The sequence below is a fragment of the Panthera leo genome, chromosome C1, assembly GCF_018350215.1.
Source record: "Panthera leo isolate Ple1 chromosome C1, P.leo_Ple1_pat1.1, whole genome shotgun sequence".
NCBI classification, from domain to species: Eukaryota; Metazoa; Chordata; class Mammalia; order Carnivora; family Felidae; genus Panthera; species Panthera leo.
In genome coordinates, this window is record NC_056686.1 from 16579508 (window position 1) to 16603069 (window position 23562).

The window sequence follows — 23562 nt, forward strand, 5'->3', positions numbered from 1 at the left end:
CCTGCCTGGCTCGGTCCCATTTACTGTGTGACCCTGAGTAAGTTCCCTGAGTTCTCTGAGCCACACCTTTCTTGTCTAAACACAAGATGACCCTGGGATTGCCCTGTAATTGGGAGCGAAACCCGCACCTCTCAGCACATTCGGCTTTGTTAACTGTTTGACTATCAGGCAGGACAGGCCCGTTACAGCTGAGGAAACTGAGGCTCAGACAAGTCTAGTGATTCTCTGCGGCTCACAGAGCCCCAGGAAGTGGTGGCACCGGGGCAGGAAGCCAGGAAGCATGGGTGAGCAGGGTCTTGAAAGGGAAGTTTAGCGGAGGGTGGGGGCAGAGGGGGAGGTGGCCTGTGACCGGACTCTGGGCTGACTCACAGCTGAGGACGCTGCCCACCGAGCCCGGAAGAGCCACCAGACCCCCGGGCCTGAGAGGTTGGTGCCCCACCCCGCTTTCCTCCTCTGCAGGGCCCCGCTATGACACCAGGACCATTGTCTGGATCTGCCTGACGCTCATCACGGGTCTGGTGGTGCTTCTGCTCCTGCTTATCTGCAAAAAGAGGTGTGTGGTCCCTGCCCCCAACCACCCCAAGCCCCTCCTCTGGAGCCCTGTGTCTCCAGCCTGTGCCGAGCCCCACCAAGCCAGCGTTCCCCTTGTGCCTGCGGGCAGGTTCCTCATATAAACCTGCTCTTCTTTCCTCCTTCACTTTGTCTTGCCCGCTACCCGCCCCCCTCCCCCGCATGCCCCGCACATCCCCCATTTTCCGTCCGCCTCTCTGGCCTGCCCTTCTTCCTTCACCTAGCCCCTCGTCTCTGAACAACCTCGAAAGGCTAGAGGACCCCGGGCTTGTCCCGGACCCTCCTCTGTTCCCTGTTCACCCAGGTCCGTCTTTCCCGAGGGACCTTATCAGGGCCCCTGGCTTGGAATTGCGCTCCCATGCAGTCCATGGGGTGGACATCACTTCGGGTGACCACCTTGTTAAAGCCTGTGATGTGGAGATCCTGGTCTTGTGTTGCAGGGGAGCTAGTTGGGGACCAGAGACGTTAGGCCTCTTCCACCAAGTAGATGTCAGAGCTGGGACGGGACCCCAGGTCTGCCAAAACCGAAGCCGTCGTTCTCTCTCTGACTCCATCGCAGAGGGAGGTAGCGATGAGACGCTTGTGTACTTCCTGTCACAGGCAGTGAGAATTGGAAGCATTGTCCTATTTCCTGGAGACACAGGCCCAGGGGAGGGAGGGGGCTTGCCAAGGTCACACAGTGTGGTAGACACCCGAGGGCTCGCCTCCCGGCCACCCCACCGAGGGTGGTTTCGTGTAAAACGGGGCTGATGATGCATAGACTGCTGTGCGGGCCGAGTGCGCTTGACTTTGCAAATTGTAACTGTCAAAGATGTCACGGTCCAGCCGGGTTGAGAGCCGGAGGGCAGGGACTCCCCTCTGCAGGGGCTGACCCCGAAGGGGAAGGAGCTGGAAGGGAGGAGTTCTGGCCCTGCACGGGGTCAGGGCTGAGGCTAGGGCCGTCCTCCACAGGCACTGTGGCTACAGCAAGGCCTTCCAGGACTCTGACGAGAAGATGCAGTATCAGAACGGGCAGGGTGAGTGCGGGGGACCCAGGGACGTGGGGTCACAGTGGGAACCAGCACCGGCCCGGGGAGGGCACGGGTGGGAGGAGCGAGGGCCCACAGGGAAGAGCAGAGCCCCGGGGAAAGACAGCGAGGTCATAGAGACCTGAGGCCTCAGGTGCTGCTTCCCTTTATTGGGTTTGCAGACCCCGCTGAGAAGGCTAGAAACCCTCCACCCAGGGAAATGCACAAGTTTGTGCGCTCACGCACAATTCTGCACACTGGTGGGGGGCAGGGGGCATCATATGCTCTTGGATAAGAACCTGTGCTACCGAGAGCTTTCTCAGGACCCTGCAGAGGCCCCAGAAAACAAGGATAATTAGGAGAAAGCCTACCTCCGTACCGCACTTCTGTGCCCATGGTAGACATTAGTATTATGGTACTGATTCTCACTGAGCTGAACGCAACATCAGAATCCTCCTTAACACAGTCTTCTAGAGAACTGCTGTGAATCAAAATTGGCCTTTGTGATGAAAACATTTTTGCTACGTTTCTACCCCAGAACAACTTAGAAAGACCTTAAAGACTCTAGCAGTGACCCCAGAAAACCTAACAGCAGATATACTCAGAACTCACTGGAAACCCCAGTGTCCTCTAGAGACCCCATAGCTCCTCCACAGAGACCCTGTTGTCGCTCGGTAAGCACATATTAGGCACCTACTGTTTGCCGCCACATCCTGAGATACCCAGGGATGCTCCTTACCCTCCAGCCCCCATCCCAGACCTCTCCCAGGCCCATAGAAAGAACGCTGCGAAAGAAAGTCTCCTGCACCCTCCTGATGGCCCTTCTTTCCTGGTCCCTCAGCACCCCCACCTGTCTTCCTGCCCCTGCACCACCCCCCAGGGAAGATCCCAGAGCCCCAGTTCTATGCAGAACCCCATAACTATGAGGAGCCAGGCCGGGCGGGCCGCGGTTTCACCAGAGAGATTGAAGCCTCCAGGATCCACATCGAGAAAATTATCGGCTCTGGTGAGCCTCGGGGGTTGTGAAGGTGGGGACAGCACAGGGGGGTGCCCGGGGGAGGGCCACCCAGGGCAGAGGGAGAGGGGAACCAAGGAGCCCGTACGGCAGACATGTGGGGCAGGGGGCGTGCCAGGGACCAGGTGTGGAGAGGAGGGTCCCGTAGCCCTCCCCTGCCTGCCCTGCTCGGGATCCACAGGAGAGTCGGGAGAAGTCTGCTACGGGCGGCTGCGGGTGCCAGGGCAGCAGGACGTGCCCGTGGCCATCAAGGCCCTCAAAGCCGGCTACACAGAGAGACAGCGGCGGGACTTTCTGAGCGAGGCATCCATCATGGGTCAGTTTGACCACCCCAATATCATCCGCCTTGAAGGTGTCGTCACCCGTGGTAGGTGCCAGGCGAGGCCAGCCTCACCCTGAAGGGCCCCTCCTGCCCAGGACCAGGAGTCTGGGTCCATCCCTGGACTGCCATGCTCTGCCCCTGCCCTGCCCCGTCCCCCTGGTTCAGGTCCCTGGATGACTTGGTTGGGAGGGGGCCCAGAGTCCGGGACACCAGGGGGAACCCTAGGCTTTCTGAAGCTGTCAAGTGCTGGCCCACCTCCTGGCAGCTCTCAGAGGGGGCATGTTCCTGGGGTCTCCGATCAGCAGGTCTGATCCCCCCACCAAGAGCCACCCCTGCCTCTGTCCCTCCCCAGGCCGCCTGGCAATGATCGTGACTGAGTACATGGAGAACGGCTCCCTGGACGCCTTCCTGAGGGTGCGTGCCCCACCCGTCCTTCCACATGGGCTGGGGGAGGGAAGTTCAGGCTGGGTGTTGGGAGATCATGTGAGGCCTCCAAACACCCTTAGGAACTTGGACCCAGTGGACCTGGGGAAGGGGAGTGAGGCATGGGGAGGGGTCTTAAGGGGCAGCCAATCAAATTACCTTTCAGGGCCCCCTCACATGAAGGTCCCTCTGCCGCACGGGTCCTCTGCCCTGCACACAGGCTCAGAGGGGTGCCTCTGCGGGGACCCAGGGCTCCAGCCAGCTGGAAGGCATGGTGGGTGCGGTGGAAATCGCTAGACTCCCAGCCCCCACCCTACCATTTATTTGCTGAGCGTTCAGGCGCAGGGCTTAACCTCTCTGGGCCTCTATTTCTCCTTCTGCAAAATGGGTGGGAAGTCCTCAGAGCCCCACCTATACTTCGCAAACTGCCCAGAGCCTTCCTGAAGCCCAGCCATGTCCCCCTACAGACTCACGACGGGCAGTTCACCATCATGCAGCTGGTGGGCATGCTCAGAGGTGTGGGTGCCGGCATGCGCTACCTCTCAGACCTGGGCTACATCCACCGAGACCTGGCCGCCCGCAACGTGCTGGTCGACAACAACCTGGTCTGCAAGGTGTCCGACTTCGGGCTCTCCCGGGTGCTGGAGGACGACCCCGACGCGGCCTACACCACCACGGTGCGCAGTCCACACCCCTTCCCAGGAGGCCCGGGGAGGGGCAAGGTGGCAGGGGGTGGGGGTGGGGGCTCCTCACACGTAGTCAAGTAAAGTTGGAAGTGTCAGGGTTGCCTTCAATCTGGGGCACGTCCTACCTCTTCTCTGCAGCTGTTTCTCCCTCCGGGAAATGCGAGCCCCCATTCCCACCCTTTCTGTACCCCTGGGTGGCCTGGGCAGACACCAGGGCTGGTCTCCCCCTCGTCACTCACTCTCGGGGAGATTTGGGGAGGGGTGGCGTCTCCCTGAATCACAAATCCACTCCAGAGCTGTCTGTAAGGATTGGCTAGAAACTAGCATTTTCAGAACGTGTTCCATAGAGCTGTGGGTTTCTCTAGAGGTGCCCTGGGGGCCGCCTTCAAGGCAGGAGGCTGAGTGGGCAGGGACCCAGGCCCCCCACCCTGCCTCAGCGAGAACCTTCCCTTAGGTCTCACCCACTGAGCGTCCTAATGAAGTTTCGCTTAGAGAAAGGATTTTGTGGCAAAAACAAACAAAACAAAACAAAAAAACAAAAACAGAAAACACACCAAAACCCCAAACCCAAAAAACCCAACCCAAGAAGAAGGAAAGAAAGGAAGAGCAGTTAGGGTGATGAGCAAGCCACATTCCGTGGGCTTGGTCTCTTGCTTAGGCATCAGCCTGGTGACTGATACTTACTGAGCACCTACTATGTTCCAGGCCCGCCACACACTTCCTTCGCTCAGTCTTCACGACAGCTGTGTGTGCAGGTCTCCCGGACCAGAACAGGTGCTCTAGGAAGGTGGAGGCCGTGTCTCCCCTCCTGGACTGCCAGTTTCCCAGCCTGGACCCAGTGCTTAGCTCCCCACTGCGGGTTGGGGAGAGGCCCTCAGCACTCCTGTGTGCCTTGCAGGGAGGCAAGATCCCGATCCGCTGGACGGCACCCGAAGCCATCGCTTTCCGGACCTTCTCCTCCGCCAGCGATGTGTGGAGTTTCGGTGTGGTCATGTGGGAGGTGCTGGCCTATGGGGAGAGGCCCTACTGGAACATGACAAACCGTGACGTGAGTGCGGGACCCTGGCTGGGCAGGGGCCGTTGGGGGCCTTGGAGGGAGGGACGGCCTCCAGCCCAGCACTGTGCTTGCCCCCACCCCAGGTCATCAGCTCCGTGGAGGAGGGGTACCGCCTGCCTGCGCCCATGGGCTGCCCGCGCGCCCTGCACCAGCTCATGCTCGATTGCTGGCACAAGGACAGGGCCCAGCGGCCTCGCTTTTCCCAGATTGTCAGTGTCCTCGATGCCCTCATCCGGAGCCCTGAGAGTCTCAGGGCCACGGCCACTGTCAACAGGTGCCTGGTGCCCACCCCAGCTCTGCCCAAGCCCAGCTGCCCTCACAGTATTTCCTGAGATAAGGCTCAGACTTAGTGTAAGCCCTGACATCTGGACCTCACCCAACCTGGGCCTCAAACCCCTGTGCTGCTTAGGCTCCTGACCCATCAAGTCTGGACCCCTGATCCCTGCCTTACCTGGGTCCCTGACGGCTATTCCGCCTGGGCCCTTGACCCCTGTCCTGCCTGGGCCCCTGACTGCTGTCCTGCCTGGACCCTTGACCTCTGAGCTTCCTGGGCCTCTGACCCCTGCCCTGTCTGGGCCTTCCTCAGCCCTCTCCTTGCAGCCTGGGGGCGAGCTTCTCAGACCCTTTGCCTACTGCTGAGCCTGGATGGAGGCCGAGGGCGGCTAGTGCGAGGGTCCCTGAGGGAGGCAGAGGCCCTGGCAGGCCACTTACCAAGGACCCCTGTGCCTCAGGTGCCCGCCCCCTGCCTTTGCCCAGAGCTGCTTTGACCTCCGTGGGGGCGGGGGCGGCGGCGGGGGCCTCACCGTCGGGGACTGGCTGGACTCCATCCGCATGGGCCGCTACCGGGACCACTTTGCAGCCGGCGGTTACTCCTCCCTGGGCATGGTGCTGCGTATGAACGCTCAGTGAGTGGAGGGGCCGGGTGGTGGTGCCCGTGGGGGCGGGGACAGGGGGAGAGGGCAGGAGACCAGAGGCAGGCTGGCAGCTCCAGGGAAGGGGGACCTGGCCTCCCAGGCCAACCCGGTCAGCACCGCCCTTCCTTCACAGGGACGTGCGTGCCCTGGGCATCACCCTCATGGGCCACCAGAAGAAGATCCTGGGCAGCATCCAGACCATGAGGGCCCAGCTGACCAGCACCCAGGGGCCCCGTCGGCACCTCTGACCTGAGGCTGGTGGGGCCCGGGCAGCAACTAAAAGTGGCCCCGAGTCGTGTCGGCCACCAGAGGACTTGCGCCGGGTCATGTCGGCCATCGGAGGACTTGCAGGGTTGGCCGGAGGTCGGGCAGCTCCCAGCCTCTGGTCCCTCCTCTCAGGTGCCAGGGAGGCCAAGAGCTCCGCCACAGGACCTGGTGTTAGCCGGAGTCAGGCTGCCTGGGAAGCGGCATTTGGTGCCCAGCGTGGCTGGGACATCTGTCCCCGGCTGAGGCCTCAGTGACACTGAGCCTAACAGAGACATCACTCGCTTGCCTCTGAGAGAGAGAGAGAGTGTGTGTGTGTGTGTGTGCGCGCGTGTGATCACATGCTGTAGGGGTTGTTTTCATGAGGTCCTGGGAGCCCTTGTGAACATTTGTGATCATGTGTGTGTGTCCACCCATCGGGTCCAAGCACGGACGTGTGCCTGTGGTGTGCGTGCTTATCCAATTTGGTGGGGGGCATATGTGCGTGACCATGGATGGCACGTCATGAATGAGGACATGTGTCACGGGCCTGTGACCCGTGTGACACTGCCCACTGAGCATGGACCCAGGCCCCAGCACCCACAGGGATGAGGGAGAGGCCCATGCCCACCTCCCCCTACACCTGGAGTCAGGGAGTAGGGACCGCTTTGGAACTGCACCAGCACGAGGCCCACCCTTGTCTCCGCCCGGGTGAGCCCCCTCCCGGCTGTATCTCAGGTCTGCGCCCTCCCTCTAGCTGGTGAGGGGCCGCCTGCAGCCTCCACCTGGCTCCCACCGCTGCTTCGACAGGAAAACAGGGTTCCCGGCCAGCCCCTCTGGCCACCTACCGTGTAGGCATCACTGCAGAGTATGCCAGGTGCCCTTGGCTGGGCTTGGCTGCCTGGTCAGGGGCCAGGGGCCATGAACTTCCCTCTGGGCTCTGATGCCCCTCCCTGGCCCAGGGCTCCTCACTTGGAAGACCCTCTGCCAACCTCTCACTGCCCGTCCCTGGCCTGTGTCCCCATCCTAGGATCAGGGGCCATAAGATCCCAGCTTTTCAGCCCCCTGTCCACCCCTCTCGTACCACCTGGGGAGACCAAGGCCTAGAGGGGGGTTGTGCCTTGTCCAAGGTCACACAGCAACCAAGTTTCAGAGCTGAGGCCACCTGCCTGCCAGCCCAGCGCTCTACCCCCCCACCCCCCATCCCACACTGACAGCCGTGGGTAAGAGGGGGCTTCAGGAGCTCCCCCATCCCCAAACTGACCCTCCCCTTTACGGCCCACCAGGGTATGTAAATATCTTTTTTCTACCATGTCAGAATATTTTTTCCTCACTCCTGACAATGCAAAAATGGTCTTCAAAGCACATAAAAAGCACCCAGGGTGAGAAAGCACCATCCCAGGGGAAGCTTGGCGGGCAGGGCCCAAGGAACCCCACCAGGCAGGATGCCTTGGGCCCCCTGCCGGCCCCAGAGGGAGGGGCAAACCCAGCTCCCCACCCCCAGCCCAGCCCTCCCCTTAGCCAGCACAGCTGTTCCGCAGAGACACCAGCACTGAGTCCCCCCTCCCTCCTGCAATAATTTGGGGAGTCTCAGCCCCGCCTAGGTGCCGCGGCCAGCTCTCTGCACCTCTATATATTATATTACTATATAGCCGAGCTGTTCTTTCTTCCTATGGAAGTCGGAAACATGGTCAGAACACGATCCGGGGAGGACCCTGACTTCCTCCCACCCCCAGCCCACTCTCACCCAGTTCCTGGGCTCTGATCCTCACCGTCGAGGGGGACACAGTGAGCCTGGCACTTGCAAAAGTGTGGCCCCTGCCCCGAGCGTGAGGTAGCCTTGGGGTCCCAGGATCTGCTTCTCTGTGGTCTTCATCCTGAGTCTTGAACGTACCCACAATGAGAATAAATTCTGCCTCATCTTTGCCTGTGTCCCCCATTTTTTTCCGTCCTTTCAACCTTGACATCACCTGCTGAAGAGCAGCCTATGCTATGCACCTAGTGTATGCAGTCCATACATTTTTTTCTGTTCTGGTCTTACCTATTTTGGGAGGTAGGATTCATGCACCCATTTTAGATATAGGGAGACTGAGCCTTACAGAAGTCAACTCGCCTATAAAGTCAAGTTTGTGGGGAGCTGAGTCAGAACCCTGGCTTGTCCAACTCCAAAGCCCATGCTCTGCTAGGAAGCACCCCTACAGGCCCCAAATTCTCCCTCCCAAGATGTGCGGATGGTGCTTAACACTGGGGCACAATCCCTTGCAGGCAGGCATTGCCCTTGCCTCAAGCTCTTTTGTGCAAGAAAGACATTCTCCGGAGGAGGAACACATAAGGCAGGAACATTTCATGGGAACGACTTCTTTGGGACCAAGGGGTCCCTTGAGAGACCTGGGTGCCACAGGGCAGGGAAGGGACAATAGGATGAAAACATCTGCTTTAGTTACATCAGGGGCTGAGGACCCACCTCTGATCCAGGAAAGAAGGGACGGCAGCAGAGCCAGGACAGTGGCGTCCAAGGCAGAGCAGAGCCCAACTATGTCCATTTGGGGAAGATGCCCCTGGGGGTCCTATTGATGAGCAAGCCCTCAAGCTGAAGGAAGATCTTCATTCCTGCACCTCCCTCGAATTGGAAACGTAGGACCGGGGAGAAAACAGGTTTGCTGTGTTTCCTATGTTATCTCACTAATAATCACAGCAGCCCTATGGATTGGTAGTATTGTCTCCATCTTACAGATGGGCACAGCATGCTCAGAGAGGCCAGTGTCCCAACTGGCAGAGCAACCATGTAAAACTAGACCCGTCTGATTTCTAGCCAGGTGTGTTTTTCCTGAAACTCTACAAATAAACTCTGTTCCGGGCCTCCCCGACCCCGCCGCCCCAGGACCAGCCATTTCCTATGAGGAAGAACCTGTTACCACACACTTCCTTCCCTAAGGGCTAATCATCAGAGCCTATGGAGCACCTACTATGTGCTGGGTGCCACTGGGGGATACAAAGGTGAAGGCAGACCCTATGCTAAGTGTCCGGGAAAGGGGGCATGCAGAAGGGTTGGAGGAGGTCAGAGGAGAGAAAGCCTGGAGGGCCAAGATTGTCACCAAGGGCTTCCTGGAGGAGGAAGCATTCAGCTGGGCACTGAAGGATGAGAAGGGTTTGGAGGTTCATTTCCCCTGTGTGAGTATGGATGCAGAGAAGAGGAAGAAAGACTAACAGCCACAGAAAAAACAAATGGGGTTCATGCATAGGAAGTCTCGCTGTCATGAAGTCAGCTAGTCCCTTCCAGTTTAATCTATATATTTTGTTTCCAATAAACCTCACAAGGGGTTTTCTCTGCAACTTGACAAGGTCATCCCCAAATGTATATGGAATAATAACCTAGAAGAGCCAAGACAATTTTAAAGAAGAGGAGGAAGAGAATGGGAGCCTCAACCTACCAGATATCAATAATTACTATAAAGCTCCAATAATTAAGATAGTTTTATTTGGTTCTGGGAATACAGAAACAGAGAAAAAGAACAGAGAATAATAATGCCTATGGACAGATCCAAATGTATTTGAGAGTTTGAAACATGACAGGGGTAAAGGATAGTCTAGTTAATGGGTGACATTAGGACAATTAGGACAACCCACATAGAAAAAGATAAATTAGATCCCTGCTGGTACTACTCACAAAATAAATTCCAAACTGATTAAAGTTTAAATGTAAAAAGCAGACTATAAAACTTTTAAAAGAAAAAAATAAGACTTTTAAAAAGACTTAAAAAAAATAAGACTTTTAAAAAGACTTTAAAAAAAAAAAACCAGGAAAATAACTTTATGACCTTAGAGCAGAAAATAAAAGCACAGATGATAAAGGAAGACACTAAGAAACCTTATTTCAATAAAATTGAGAACTTTTCCATGACATACATACAAAAATAGACTTGTTAGAGCCATGGCCGGGAGAATATTTGCAAGCTGTATAATCAACCAAGAGAGAATTAGTTTCCAAAATAAATTTTTTAACTTCAAAAAATCAATTTACCAAAACATTTAGAAACATAAGAAAGTGGGAAAAAGATATGAACAGACAAAGAAACAGAGAAAGAAATGTGGATGACCAATAAAGATATAAATAAGATTCTCAACATCACTGGTAAACATGGAAATGCAAGTTAACAGTAACGAGATAGGTATTGCACCAATTTGACTGGCAAACTTAGTCTCTAATGCTGGTATTCATGAAGGTGTTGGGGGAATAGGAATGTTTGTAAACCACTAGTGGGGATGCAAATTGGTGCAACTACTTTGGAGAGCAATTTGGAAACAGTAAATTTTAAGATGAGCAAATCTAAGACCAAACAGCTCCACCTTAGTGTGTGCTCAGATTAGGTTCTCGAAGCAGTGCCTGAGATTCTTGTGCAGGTGATTTATCGAGGGAGAACTCCCAGGTGAAAGAGACAGGGGAAGGCAGAGAGGGTGGGAGGAAATGCTAGGCAACGATATGTTCTCATTGGAGATTATCTTCAACCTGATGCCACAGGGAACTCTGGAGCATTAATAATACCACAGAGTGGATCTGCCTTAAAGCAAGGAGGTCAGACTTGTACCCCGTGTCAGTCATTGATTGCCTATAGGCTGCCCCGTTGCGGGAAAGTGGGTGGTGTTGTATATCTTGTTGGGTGAGGATGTTCCCAAGAAGGGAGCAGCTATGAGCCCTTGGCAGCTAACTCTTACAGCACTTGCAGGTCAAAGGAATCAGGGCAGGGCACCCACAGTGTTTCCTACACATCCTAGAGAAACTCATACCCACATGCAAAAGGATACATGTCCAAGGATATTCATTGCACCTTGGTATATAATAGAAAAATGAGGAGCAGCCTAACTGCTCTCAGCAGAGAAACAGGAAAATAAGCTGTTTTATAAGTACAATGAAATCATCTACCATAGTTAAAATGAACAAAGTAGATCAACATGTACCAATAGGGATAAGAATAACACAGTATGGAGTGAAAAAATAAATGGCAACCGCATATATACAGTATTATACCATTTTTGTAAACGTTAACATTTTTTTTATTACGTTTCTTTATTTTTGAGAGGCAGAGAGAAACAGAGCATGAGTGGCGGAGGGGCAGAGAGGAAGACACAGAATCCGAAGCAGGTTCCAGGCTCTGAGCTGTCAGCCCAGAGCCCAACGCGGGGCTCGAACCCACGAACCGTGAGATCATGACCTGAGCGGAAGGCAGACACTCAACCGACTGAGCCACCCACGCGCCCCATGTAAACTTTAAAAACATGTGTAACAATAGAATTACAGGTTTCTAATCCGTAACTAGATAATGACAATACAACAGATAAACATAAACACCAACTTCAGCTTAGTTACCTCTGGGGAAGAAGGGCAAGGAAGGAAGGGGTACTGAGCTGTATTGACAGTGTTTTACTTATTTTCCTTTTTAAAATAGACTTCTAGCTGGTGTGTTTCTCCTGAAAGTCTAAAAATAGACTCTGCAAATTTGGTAAAATGTTAACACCCATTTAATCTTGGTGGGCACATCCGTGTCTGTTACATTAATTTATGAGTTTTCTGTATATTGAAATGTTTTATGATTAAAAATAAAGACTAAAAACCTCAAGGGTAGAGGTCTGAGAGTCGCCCTCAGGACGCTCAGTGTCTCCCGAGAAACAGGAACGGACTTTGGGTGAACGCGCAGGTGTGCGCTGTCCGTGGTGCTGAACCTCAATGGCAGCAGCTGGTGTGCTGCAAAAAAAAAAAAAAAAAAAAAAAAAATCAGCAGGTCTTGTCAGCTCTCTCTCCAAACTGTGTTCCAGATGTAACCATTTATCCCCACCTACCACTGGTCTGAGACGCCGCCACCACCTCTCCCCTGGACATCTTAAGGGGATGGTCTCCCTGCTTCCTCTCTCATCCCCATAATGAAGGAATCTTTTAAAAACCAGACCATGCCACTTCCCTAATTACGACCTTCCAAAAGTTTCCTATCAAGTTTGTAATAACATCGAAAATCGTGGGGTGTCTGGGTGACTCAGTTGATTGATCAGTCGACTACTGACTTCAGCTCAGGTCATGATCTCACAGATCTCACGGCACGGAGACTGCTTCAAATCCTCTGTCTCCCTCTCTCTGCCCCTCCATGACTTGTTTCTCTCTCTCTCTCTCTCTCTCTCTCTCAAAAATAAGTAAATGTTAAAAATTTTTAAAATAATAAAATAAGATCCTCACCTGGCCTACAATATCCTACATGATCTGCTCCTTCTGGCCTCCCTGATCTGCCTCCAACCTTCCTCTCCCTCCCTCTAACCATCCTCTCCCTCACTCCTTTTATGTCTTGAACATACCAGGCCTTGGCATTAGCCCTGCCCTTTGCCTGGGATGTTCTTCCATGTCGATAAAAGGTTCAGCCTGAGTGTGGCCACCTTCCACCTGAGTCACATTCTACTACGTTACCTAATATTATTATATTTATAGCGTTTACAGCCAGTTGAAGTTATTTATCATTTATTTACTTGCTTATTTTCTGCTCCCATAATTCAGTAGGGTCTGAGGAAGCAGGTACTGCATCTAATTTACTCAGTGCTTTACCAACAGTACACAGCACAGTGATGGCCCTCATTCATGTGCAACAGATATTTATTGAAAGAATGAATGTATATCTTCCGAGCACCTGTTCTGTGACAGACCCTGTATTTGGCAGAGGATATGAAGTCTAGAATAAATAAGATCACTCTTGCCCTCAAGATGCTCATAGACTGAAGAAAACATAGAAGCCAAATCACAGGATCATGGAATGTTGGAATAAGTCCCTTTGCTCTTATTATAGATTAGAGGACTTTAGGGGAATCAGCTTGGTAATTCTCCACACGCTTCTTCTTTCTTAGGTAAAGAAATCCAGCCTTGCCCAGGGAGGGAAATGGACTCACCCAAATTCACATGGCATCAGAAGCATAATCTGGCTCTGAGATTCTTCACCTAACTTCCTATAGTTTGTGTTTAAAGAAAGGTCCCCCAAAGCAGTTTCAGACACTCTTCTACCTTCTGGCTCTTGGTTGCCCTTCTAGGCACCACCTGCAGAAGAGAAACAAATTCCCATAAGAGTGATTTGAGGAGTAACAGGAAGTCCTCAGGCAGATGGACGCCTTACCTTTTGATCAAACATAACACCTAGATTTTCACCATTAGGATCTCATCTCTTTGAAGAAGACTTGCTGTCTTTGGATTTCCCTGAGAAAACGCAAAATCTCCCTAGAAGAACAACTCTCTGAGCCCCAAGTGTGGACAAGTCCAGCCAAACCTTCTTACCCCTATGAGGGGACTCACTGGGAGAAGAGAATAGATAATATGGTTGGGGGTTAGAAGAAGTGTGGAAAGAGGTGGTCCAAGATGCCAAGCAAAACTGGTGCCACCCATGTCTCTTGTCTCATCCCCTCTTCTTACTCCCCCACAAACCCACAGAGGACCTTCCAGCCATGAGGAAATACCTGCAGACTCATAAATACTCTTGGCCCTCTCCCATGACTGTGCCATGTGTCTCTTCCACTAGAGGAATGTTCCTCCTCTCTTCTCACCCTGGGTAATTCCTATTCATCCTGCAGCTCTCAACCTCTGGGGCCTCTCCCTAATTTAGGGTTGGATTTCTTTCTTTTTGAGATCCCACAGACCCCAGGATTCCACATTAAAGCACTTATGTTGCACTGTAATAGATCTTCCACCTTCACTGTTGACTGATTAAGGTCAGAACTGTCCCTATTTAGCCAGAGAACCCCAGTGCCCAGCCGAGGGCTGGATCATGGTAAGGATTCAGTGACTGATAAAGGCACAGGCAAATAATCCTTCCTGGAGTCCTGGGTATCTGCCTATTGTCAGGCCAGTTTCTTTCTCCTTCCCTACCATGTGACTTTGAGCATGTCACTTGCCTCTTTGAGCTTCATTTAATCACTCCTCACCTATAAAATGAGGTCAGGGCTTAAACACACTGCACAGGCTTGTCTTGAGGATTAGAGGATAATATGAAGGTAAGACAGAGGGATAGTGCCTAGTGTTGGTCACTACAGCAGGAGGAGGGTGGCTGGGTGTCTCTGGGATGGTGTAAGGGCAAGGCTGTTGGTGAGTGCGGGTGAAGTCTTGGAAGCAGGAAGGGGTGGAGAGCCCCAGTAGTTTAGAGTCCTGCCTTCCAGGACAGCCCTCACTGTGTGGTTCCTCTATCTCTCACATCACCCAGGGGGTGATGACCTAGACCCATGGTCACCTCTCATACTCCACCCCCAATGCCCAGGCACCTCATTAGGGACATCTCCATCTCCCCCACCTCAGGCTGCTGGAGAAGGGTCAGCTGCTGGTGTGAAATTCACAGTCCTTGGAGAGTTTGTATTTCCATGTCTCCTCTGTTGGGGCTGGTAGAAGGTGATGAATAAAAGATGGGAATGGGGGGAGGTCCTGTGGCTTTAAGAGAAATGTGACGAGCATTTAGAGTGGAGAGATTAGCACAAGAGCTCCTCTCTGAATACCAAAAATAAGGGGTCCAGTATCAAATGCAAAATAAACCAAAATAAACCAGAAAGCCACCATTCTGCTTTGATATGTCAGGGCCCCAACAGAAGAAGGGGACCTGGGGAACTTGGGTAAATGTAGAGAGTCAGGTGAAGGAAGCTGGGAACCATCAGGAAAGAAGTTCAAGAGGACCATGGCCAAGGTGACCTAAGGGCTGAGAACGGGACAGTGAGGGGAGGAGATTCCGGGTGCAGCCCCCTCCCTCCCAATGCTGACATTCTTTTGGGATGCTGAATGTAACAATCACCCCCAACACACACACACACACACACACACACACACACACACACACTCCTGTGAAAAGGACTGTGAAGAGAAGGTTGTCTGTATGGCATTTAATGGGAGCCTAAGTGGGTGGCTTATTGTTATTAATAATAATGAATCACTATTTACTGCACTTTTGTCATGTACCAGACAGTGACAAGTGCTTTCTGTGCATTACACCTTCCAGTCCTCACAGCAGCCTTATGAGAGTGTTATTATTACTATCCCCATTTCATTAATAAGGAAACTGAGGCACTGAGAGGTTATGTAACATGCTCCGTGTTACAGAGCTAATGAATGGTGTCTAGGGATTTAAATGCAGGTCAGCCTGACTCCCTGGGGAGTGGTAATGGTGGGTTGTGCTGAGGGGAATGGTTAAGAATGTGGGCTTTGTCCAAAGCTCAGGAATCACCAGCAGTTCACTCCTGTATCTGTCTTCTGGACAGTTGCTCCTGGGGGAAAGCATCTAAGACTCCAAGACCTCATTGGCCATAGAGGATGAGTGATGGGATAAAGGGGTGAAATCTGTTGCTGTATGTTTTTGCTTTTATGTAAGTGGATGACCATGAGAGGTTGTGTGGACACTTTTGTTCACTTGGTGGCATATGGCTGTAGAAAAGGGCACATGTGGCTTTGTCTTCAAGTGTGTGTATGACTGTTGGTATACTACTGCATGTGCATGTGTCTGTGTGAGTATGACTGTGATGGGTAATCATATGCTATGAAACTGAGGATGGCTGAGGTTTACAGATATGTTTTTGTATGTAGAATTCAGTGATTAACATACATAAAATGCACAAATATATGTGATTGGTATAGATATATTATTGTATATACGCTTGTGTGTGTGTGAAGTGTATAAGCATTTCTGTGACTGTAACATGAGCCAGTGTGTGACATATGAGTGGTGTGCCTGTGTGTAGAGGGAGGTAGGATCATGTGTGTATGTGTGTGTGTGCCAAGACCAGATGGTCACCTCTGATACCCTCCCTCCCCCAGTCTCTTCCCCAGTGACAGAATTGAATGTCTGTCAAAATGCTCAAAATAGGAGTCATTTTGCCTCAATATAAGGATTCTCAGGGGGGCATTCTGGACATGGAATTTTTAACTGCAGATGCACAGCAGAGTCCCAAAGCCCTGCTTAACCCATGCATTTGGCTCTTCCCCTGAGGTCTTCCCAGTGTCCCTCCCAGGAAAGGCAGACACTCCTGGCTCTATTCTCAAGAAAGACCAAGCCTTGGGGCACCTGGGTGGCTTAGTCAGTTAAATCCTACTGGCTCAGGTCACGATCTCACAGTTCATGAGTTCAAGCCTTGTGTTGGGCTCTGGGTTGACAGCTCAGAGCTCAGAGCCTGCAGCCTGCTGCAGATTCTGTGTCTCCCTCTCTCTCTCTCTGCCCCTGCCCCACTTGTGCTCTCTCTCTCTCTCTCTCTCAAAAATAAACATTAAAAAACATTTAAAAGAAACGGCAAGCCTCAGAAAGATTGTGTGTGTGTGTGTGTGTGTGTGTGTGTGTGTGTGTGTGTGTTCTTCTTCCTATCCTTTCATAGCTGGAGAAACTGAGGCTCAGACAAATTAAGACTCTTGCCTGCAACTTTAGGCCTAAGTTGCTTTCCCCAAAATTAGCTTCCCTAATTTTCTGAGCTTTATGCTCCATAATTTCGCCTAACTCTTGTCCTGGTGAAATGAAGACAACCACTTATTCATTCAACAGTTATTCAGCACTTCCACCATGTGACCAGACGTCAGGGTCTGTCAAACTATAACCAACTCTTTGAGGATTAGGCAGTCATCTTCCCCAGACTCCCTTGAGTCTCAAATCCAAGGGGGTACTCTTGCAGCCCCGCAATGGTATGGAGCTGTCCTTGGTACTGAAGCTCCACATCGGGCGTCTTCCAAGGCCTGATCTGGGATCACCTCTGGATTTGGGGAGGACCTGAAGCTGAACTACTGGAAGCATAGAGTCATGATCAGGACAGGTGATTTTCCTGCCATGCACCATTCTGGCCTGGCACATCTAGAGCCTCATCTCTCTTCTTGTCTGAACATTTCTCATGGAGCTTCTTAAAGGCTGGGTAAGGCTGATGCAACCCACGTCTTGGTTCAGTAGTATTTGCTGGACTGTGCTAAAGGAAAAACAAAACAATATAAAACAAAAAAAAAAAAAACCAGGCCCTTGAGTGGGCCCATGGGAGGATACCATGGTGGAGGTGGTCTGGGAGCCATATCAAGGGGAGACCCTAGTGAGGATGTTAGAGCATCACCAATCAATTGTCTTTAGATCCTGGAGGGACTGGCCCGGGAAAGAGACTCAGACTAGCTCTTCCAAGAACCAGACAGTGGTGACTTCAGGAAGAGATGAGCTTCCCAAAGGTGAGAAAGACAAAACATTCAGTTTTTCTGGGGTAATCATGACAGCAGACCAGCCCTTAGGCACAACGATTACCATTTTTTGAACACCTATCATATGCCTGCCACGACCTAGAGAAATATATACCATTAGCCCTGTGTTACAGATAAGGAAACTGAGGTCCAGAGAGGGGAGGTAACTTGTTCATGATCATGTGGCTGGCAAGTAATTGGGCTGAAATGACACCCAGGCACGTGATCCCAACCCTGTGCTGCTAACCTCTGTGCTACAAAGGCTCCCTGAACCTATCCAGAAGGTGTGGAATTCCTACCTTCTCCCTCATGTCTCCCACAGCCTTCTCTCAGCTCCTTCCCCTCCTTCTCCCCTTGGGTTGAGTTTTAAAGATGAAATAAATTCAAAAGGGATGAGGCACCCAGCCCAGAGTCTGGGGCCTGATCCGATTAACACTGATGTTCCTTTCATGAGGGAGGGGACAGTGTTTCTCACCTGCAGCCCAGGGCAGTAGAAGAAGCTGCCTGCAAATCATCAAGGCCTCCTGGCTCTGCAGGCCCTCCGAGCCACCCTGCCCCACTACTGCCATCACCTTCCCCTCCTCCTATGTTCCCCATGGCCCAGCCACAGCTCTCAGAAGCTCCACCAAGCTCCAGCTGCAACTCCCAGACATCCCGGGGCAGCAAACCAAGCCCATACTTGGGATCAGCCCAGAGTCTAGGAGATCCTGGCTCTGCCTTTTCCTAGGAGACCTCAGAGAAGCCACGTAAGCTTTGGCTTCTCCTCCAGTAAAATGGGGAAGATGCCTGCCTCACAGAGCCTTGGCAAGACAAGTTAATATATCTAGGGCTTCGAACATAGCTTATCTTCTCTTGGTTAATGATCAACAAATGGTCATTACTGCTACTACTATCATTGGATGGATGAATGGAAGCATTTCTTACCCTGAGTGCTGATGACCAAAACAGGACATGGATGAAAATTAAGGTGGTTGGAGGTGAGGCCCATCCATAGAGGAGACATGTACTCCTAAGGGAAGCCCCCAATTTCTCTCCACCAGTCATGTTCGCCAGGGGCAGCAGGGGGTGAGCAGCAGAGATTCTGATGGACCAGACCCCAGTTACTGGGTATTTTCCCAGTTATTGGCCTGACCTTGTACCTGATATAAGTGGGAATCCCTCAGATGGAGACCAAAGGCGTCCTGATCACTGGAAAAGCTGATGCCGGACAATGAGGCTTACATCTTAGGACTAGTAGGTTTCCTATGGTGAATCCCAGGGTCCCACAGACTCAAGGGCACTGACCCTAGCAGCCCAACCAACCACAGAGGAGCAGGGCACACATGGGCTTCCTGTGGGCAGCCTGGTTCCCAGAAGAAAAGATCCCGCCACCCTCCTGCTGAGAGCCCTTGGCTTGAGCACTTCCCCTCTCTGAGCCCCTGTTGGCTACTCTGTGAAATGGGGACAATAACAGAACCTACCACATAGAGCTGTAGCCAAAGTGACAGGGTGCAAATGAGGCAGGGGAGTAGCAAGACAGACGGCTCCCTCCAACTCTTCCTGACCCCCACCTTCCCAGGGGTAGGGCCTTTCACTGGGTCTGAACCTCCCACAGACACCTGGGCACAGGTGACCCACAGAGGGGTCCAAGAGTTGCCCCCACTCCCCGACCATGGAGCAGCTCTCAGCAGTGGCTCTGAACCTCCCTGCATCGCGTGCCAGACAATGCATGGGGCTGTGAGGAGGAGGAGGAGGAGGGGAAGAAGCCGGGAAGCCCGAGGCCCAGGGGAGCACCCCGCACGCCAGTCTCCCTCACGTAAGGGGCTTGACATGCAATATGAAGGCATCTATCAGGCCTCTTCCTCCCTCTTCCCCCACCCCCTAAGCATACCCAGGGAAGCTCCCCAGCCTCTGCTCCAACCCCAGCCTCTCTTCCCTGATGGTCCATCTGTCCATCTGTCCTCTCAGTGGGTAGACTGGTTGCCTGCTCCTCCTTTGCTCTGCTTCCTAGACTGTCACTACACCTGTCGGTCTGCCTGTTGGTTGTCAGGCTTCTTGTGGGTCAGACTGGCTGTCAGTCTGTCTTTCTGTTTGTCTTCCTCTCTGTTTTCCCATTAAGTTTGTCCTGTCAACGGCCAGACTGGCCTCCCATTTCTCAGTCTACCTGTAGTCTGTCATCACAACTGTCAGTCTGTCTGCTTGTTAGCTATTCTTTTATTGGCTAGCCTGGTTGCCCATCTGTCTGTCAGTTTGTGTTTTCCTCTGTCTAGGCAGTTGTTGTGTCCTGTCTTCCTATCTGTCTGCCTGTATCCACCTTGTGATCTCCACCCCCATTTCTCTCCATGTGTGGAGCTGGGTTCACTCATCACCAAAAGCCACCTCGCTTGGCCACAAACCAGGGCTGGCTGTCCCCAGCAAAGCAGCACAGGCAGGCTGGCACGCCAGGAGCCCCCTCCAGCCCCCCAGCCCCGGCTTGCCCCTCCCCCAGCCTCCATGGCACAGCCTCTCCCTTCAGCCCCACCCTCCTCTCTCCAGCCCTGGGGTGTTAACAGATTTATTGAAAGGTATTTGGGGAAGACTCGGTTCAAATTAATGGTGAAAATAAGGTTTTATGATTCCATTTCAGCTTTATTCCTCTACTGATTTTCTCCATTATCATTGAGCATCAATTGAGAATGGCTGTTCTCTGCAGTATTTATGGTAATACAGGTTAATGTCTGAGTTCGAGGAGCTCAATTAGCAAATTCATGGACAAGGGGGCCCGTTTGCGTTTCTCTTATGAGCCCGATGATTCATTAGCCACAGGGAGATGCTGGGTTTCACGTCCGCATACAAAACGCCAGCCTCTATTCTCTCCCAGGCATGTGGTGCCTGGCTCAGAGCTGGTGTTCAGGGAACAAGCGGGTCTTTGTTCCCTGTACCCATCATAGGCCTTGGCACAGAGTAGGCCCTCAATATTTGTTTGCCACTCAGCCCAGAGCACATGGCAGACATCTCTAAACATTAAATAAATCAATTAATCACTTTCTCCCCCGTGCCAGGCCTAGAGCCTAGAACAAAAGAGGTGCTTACTATTTGCTAAAGAAATTGATATACCCCAATCTCCTGTGCCTAACATAAGGTTGCCACATGGTAAATGCTGGATGAATGTTTGTTGACTGACCAACTGATTGACAATGAAGGAATGAATGAATGAATGTCACTGGTCTTTTCCAGCAGCATGGCTGCCTAGATTCCCAGAATCGTATCCTGAGCGTAACTAGAAGAAACAGAACTTCAAGGAGGGGGTCCTAGTACAGAAGATCTAGGGCTGGAGGAGACATATGGAGTTCCTGTTCCTTCCCTAGGGCCAGACTTCAGGAGGTGGAGCAGCGACTGCCAGGTTCATAGCTTCCGGGTTTGCTGGGCTGGGGCGTCCAGGCTGAGCAGAAGTGTCGCAGGTGGCACCCGCCCATCCTCAGCTAGTTGCCCAGGCCTGATCCTCAGGGCGGGGAAGCTGCACAGAGAGAGAAACCTGGTTCCCGTAGTGCCTTCCCAAGACTGCTCTTGCTGGAGACTCATCTCTTGGTGATGTGGGGCTGGGTGATTGCAAATGTGGACACGAAAGCCCAGAGAGGGCAAGTGCTTGTTCCAAAGTCACTCAGCAAGTTAGTGGCTGAGTCAGAATTTGAGCACAGGTCTTGTATGTTCTTTCCTCTGCTTCCTGCTGCTCCCAGGCCCCACCCCTTGTCCTCTCTGCGCCCCTGATTTTCCACACCCTCCCCTACTAGAATGTCAAGTCAACGAGGGCAGGGATCCTTTCTGTGTTCACTGATGTCTCCCCCATGCCTGGCACTGGGCGAGCGAATTATAGTAAGTGTGCAATAAAGCCTTACTGAATAAGGAGTGAATGGTGAGCCCCATGCCAACCCGTGAGGGCAAGAGCGTAACAACATTCATAGCACCTCCCACTTACGATGTTCCTCCTGTATGTGTTAGACACTGGCATTACTCCAGCCTGCTCTGTGGGGAGAGTGTGAATCCTGTCCTCGTTCTCAAAGAATCTGAGTTTAGAGCGGTGACTCAGCTTGCGCCAAATCGCACAGCTAGCGAGTGGTAGAGTCAGGGACAGGATTCCGACACAGTGCGTTCTGTACCTGAGCCCTGAGCCCGTACGCACCGACCACCTGCCCTCTGCACCCCTTGCTTGAAGCTGAGCCCACCCAGCTGCCCACTCACCAGCTCCAGTTGAGGCCGGCCCCTGGAATGACGGCTCCCTGGCCCCAGGCAACCTTCGGGGTGGCCTCCTGGGGCTGAAGCCAGAGCTGTGACAGGGAGACCAAGAAAGGGCAGGCCCAGGGGGGGCGAGGCGAGGCCCTGGGCCGCTCCCTGCCCACACCGCCTGCCTGGGGTCTCATCAGTGTCAGCAGAGGCCTCTCCATGAGATGAGGTTGACACTTCCTGCCATGGGCTGCCTGTCTCTCTCAGGAAGGGGGCTCTAGTGGGAGGGGGTGTGGCGTGAAAGGCAGGCATGACAGCCAGGCCCCGGAGACCGGCCCAGCGTGCCCTCCTTCTCCAAGTGCTTACCGAAGGAAACAGATGCAATTCCCGCCCCACGCTAAAGGCTCACAAGAGTAGCTGCCGGCATTTAGGGCTTGTGCGTGCCAGGCAGCGTGCTGAGCACTTCACGCACACCCTATCCTTTGCCCTCACAACTATGCATAAAGGAGGCCTGAGGAATAGCCCCATTTTACAGTTAGGGAAACTGAGACTCAGAGACGTGAAATCCATTGCCTAAGGTCACACAAACAGAGCAGTGGATGCAAGCCCAAGTTCTGTTTGACTCCAAGCTCTCGCCCTTAAACTCCACTCTCAAGAGCGTCGGTTGAAAAATGTAAGTCACATAAACACGGCCTCTGGTCTCTGGAAACCTTCTCCTGCAGCTTAATGAGATTGGGGAGTTAGAAGACACAGATTCAATCCTGTTTCTACCACAGACTCCCTTGCTGTGTGACCTTGGGCAAGCCACTTAACCCCTCTGATCCCCAGCTGTGACATCCTTAAAATGGAGATCTGCGCACCGACGTCTGAGAGATCATCCTGTTCGCCTGATCCCCGGAGGCCCCGCCACCCGTCTCTCTGACTTCCCCGGGCTGAGGAAGACTTTTATATTGAGAAGGAGGAGGTGGCCCGTGGCAGTGAGTCTCAGAGAAAACAAACAGCACAGCCTGTGAGAAGGTCCCAAATTGTGGAGTGGGACAGAACCAGGTCCTCATTAGGGATCTGAGGACCAGAGAGAAGTGACTTGCCCAAGGTCACACCGCACATTAGCATCCAGGAAAGGATTCCCAGGCCAGCACCTTCCCCCACACGGCTGCCACAGCAGTAAAAATGTTCAAAGAAATTTAAAAGCTTTACCTTTGGCCCTTAGTTTTTTTCTTTTTAAAAATCTTTACTCCTTTATCTTTGAAGAGAATAAAACATTGGGGTTCTTGAAAACTCTTTTTTTTTTCATCCTTTTAGACAAAAAATAAGCAAACTCACTCTAGAAGACCCTGAAGACAGAAATGGCATGTGGGCTTCCTCTTGCCCACCCCCTTCCCCCCCGAGACCGGGCGGCTGTCTCTCGGAGTCCCTGGCGGCTGGCACCGTCATGGAAAGGCCCGGCGGGGGGACTTTCTGGACCAGCTGCTGTATAAGCAGCTAGCGACTTCAGACAGACTGGAAAATCAGGCGCCACTTCAAAGGCTCAATGACAGGCGGCAGCGGAGGTAGGAGCACGGAGGTGGCCTCCCCTGACGACCAGCCATGGAGGGGAGGCAGGGAGAAACAGCCAACAGAAGGACAGGCACCACCTCTCCCCACCAGCGAGGGAGCTCTTACAGTATTTGTCCACCCCCGAGTGCCAGCGGGTGGATGCGCCCGCTTGGGGGCCGCGGGAGAATAGAGTTCAGGCCTGGCGTCCGGGACAAGGGGGGCCTGACCCCTCCCAGAGCCAAGCTGCGCCTGCGGAGCTGTGGGTCTCTGGCCGAGGGTGGGCGGCTGGGAGCCCTGCGTGCCCCCGCCAGGCGGAGCCAGAGGGTGGGAAAGACCCGGGTCCAAGTGCCACGCCCCCCGCCACGCGTGCCAGGCCCGGCCACAGCCAAGCTTGAGGCCCCACGGTTCCTCTCTCG

The 23562-nt window shown here is 53.0% G+C and overlaps 1 protein-coding gene across 1 annotated transcript in view; it reads left to right on the forward strand.

Moving 5' to 3' along the window:
* The window catches only part of EPHA8 (EPH receptor A8), a 30139-nt gene extending 21984 nt beyond the window's left edge, over positions 1-8155 (forward strand). The window contains exons 7-16 of the mRNA XM_042952738.1: positions 460-553; positions 1522-1586; positions 2419-2583; positions 2774-2959; positions 3267-3328; positions 3805-4014; positions 4922-5071; positions 5164-5354; positions 5812-5985; positions 6128-8155. Coding sequence (XP_042808672.1) covers positions 460-553; positions 1522-1586; positions 2419-2583; positions 2774-2959; positions 3267-3328; positions 3805-4014; positions 4922-5071; positions 5164-5354; positions 5812-5985; positions 6128-6242 — 1412 coding nt within the window. The 3' untranslated portion in view covers positions 6243-8155. The remainder of the gene's footprint in view (positions 1-459; positions 554-1521; positions 1587-2418; positions 2584-2773; positions 2960-3266; positions 3329-3804; positions 4015-4921; positions 5072-5163; positions 5355-5811; positions 5986-6127) is intronic.
* The last annotated feature ends 15407 nt before the right edge of the window (positions 8156-23562 follow it).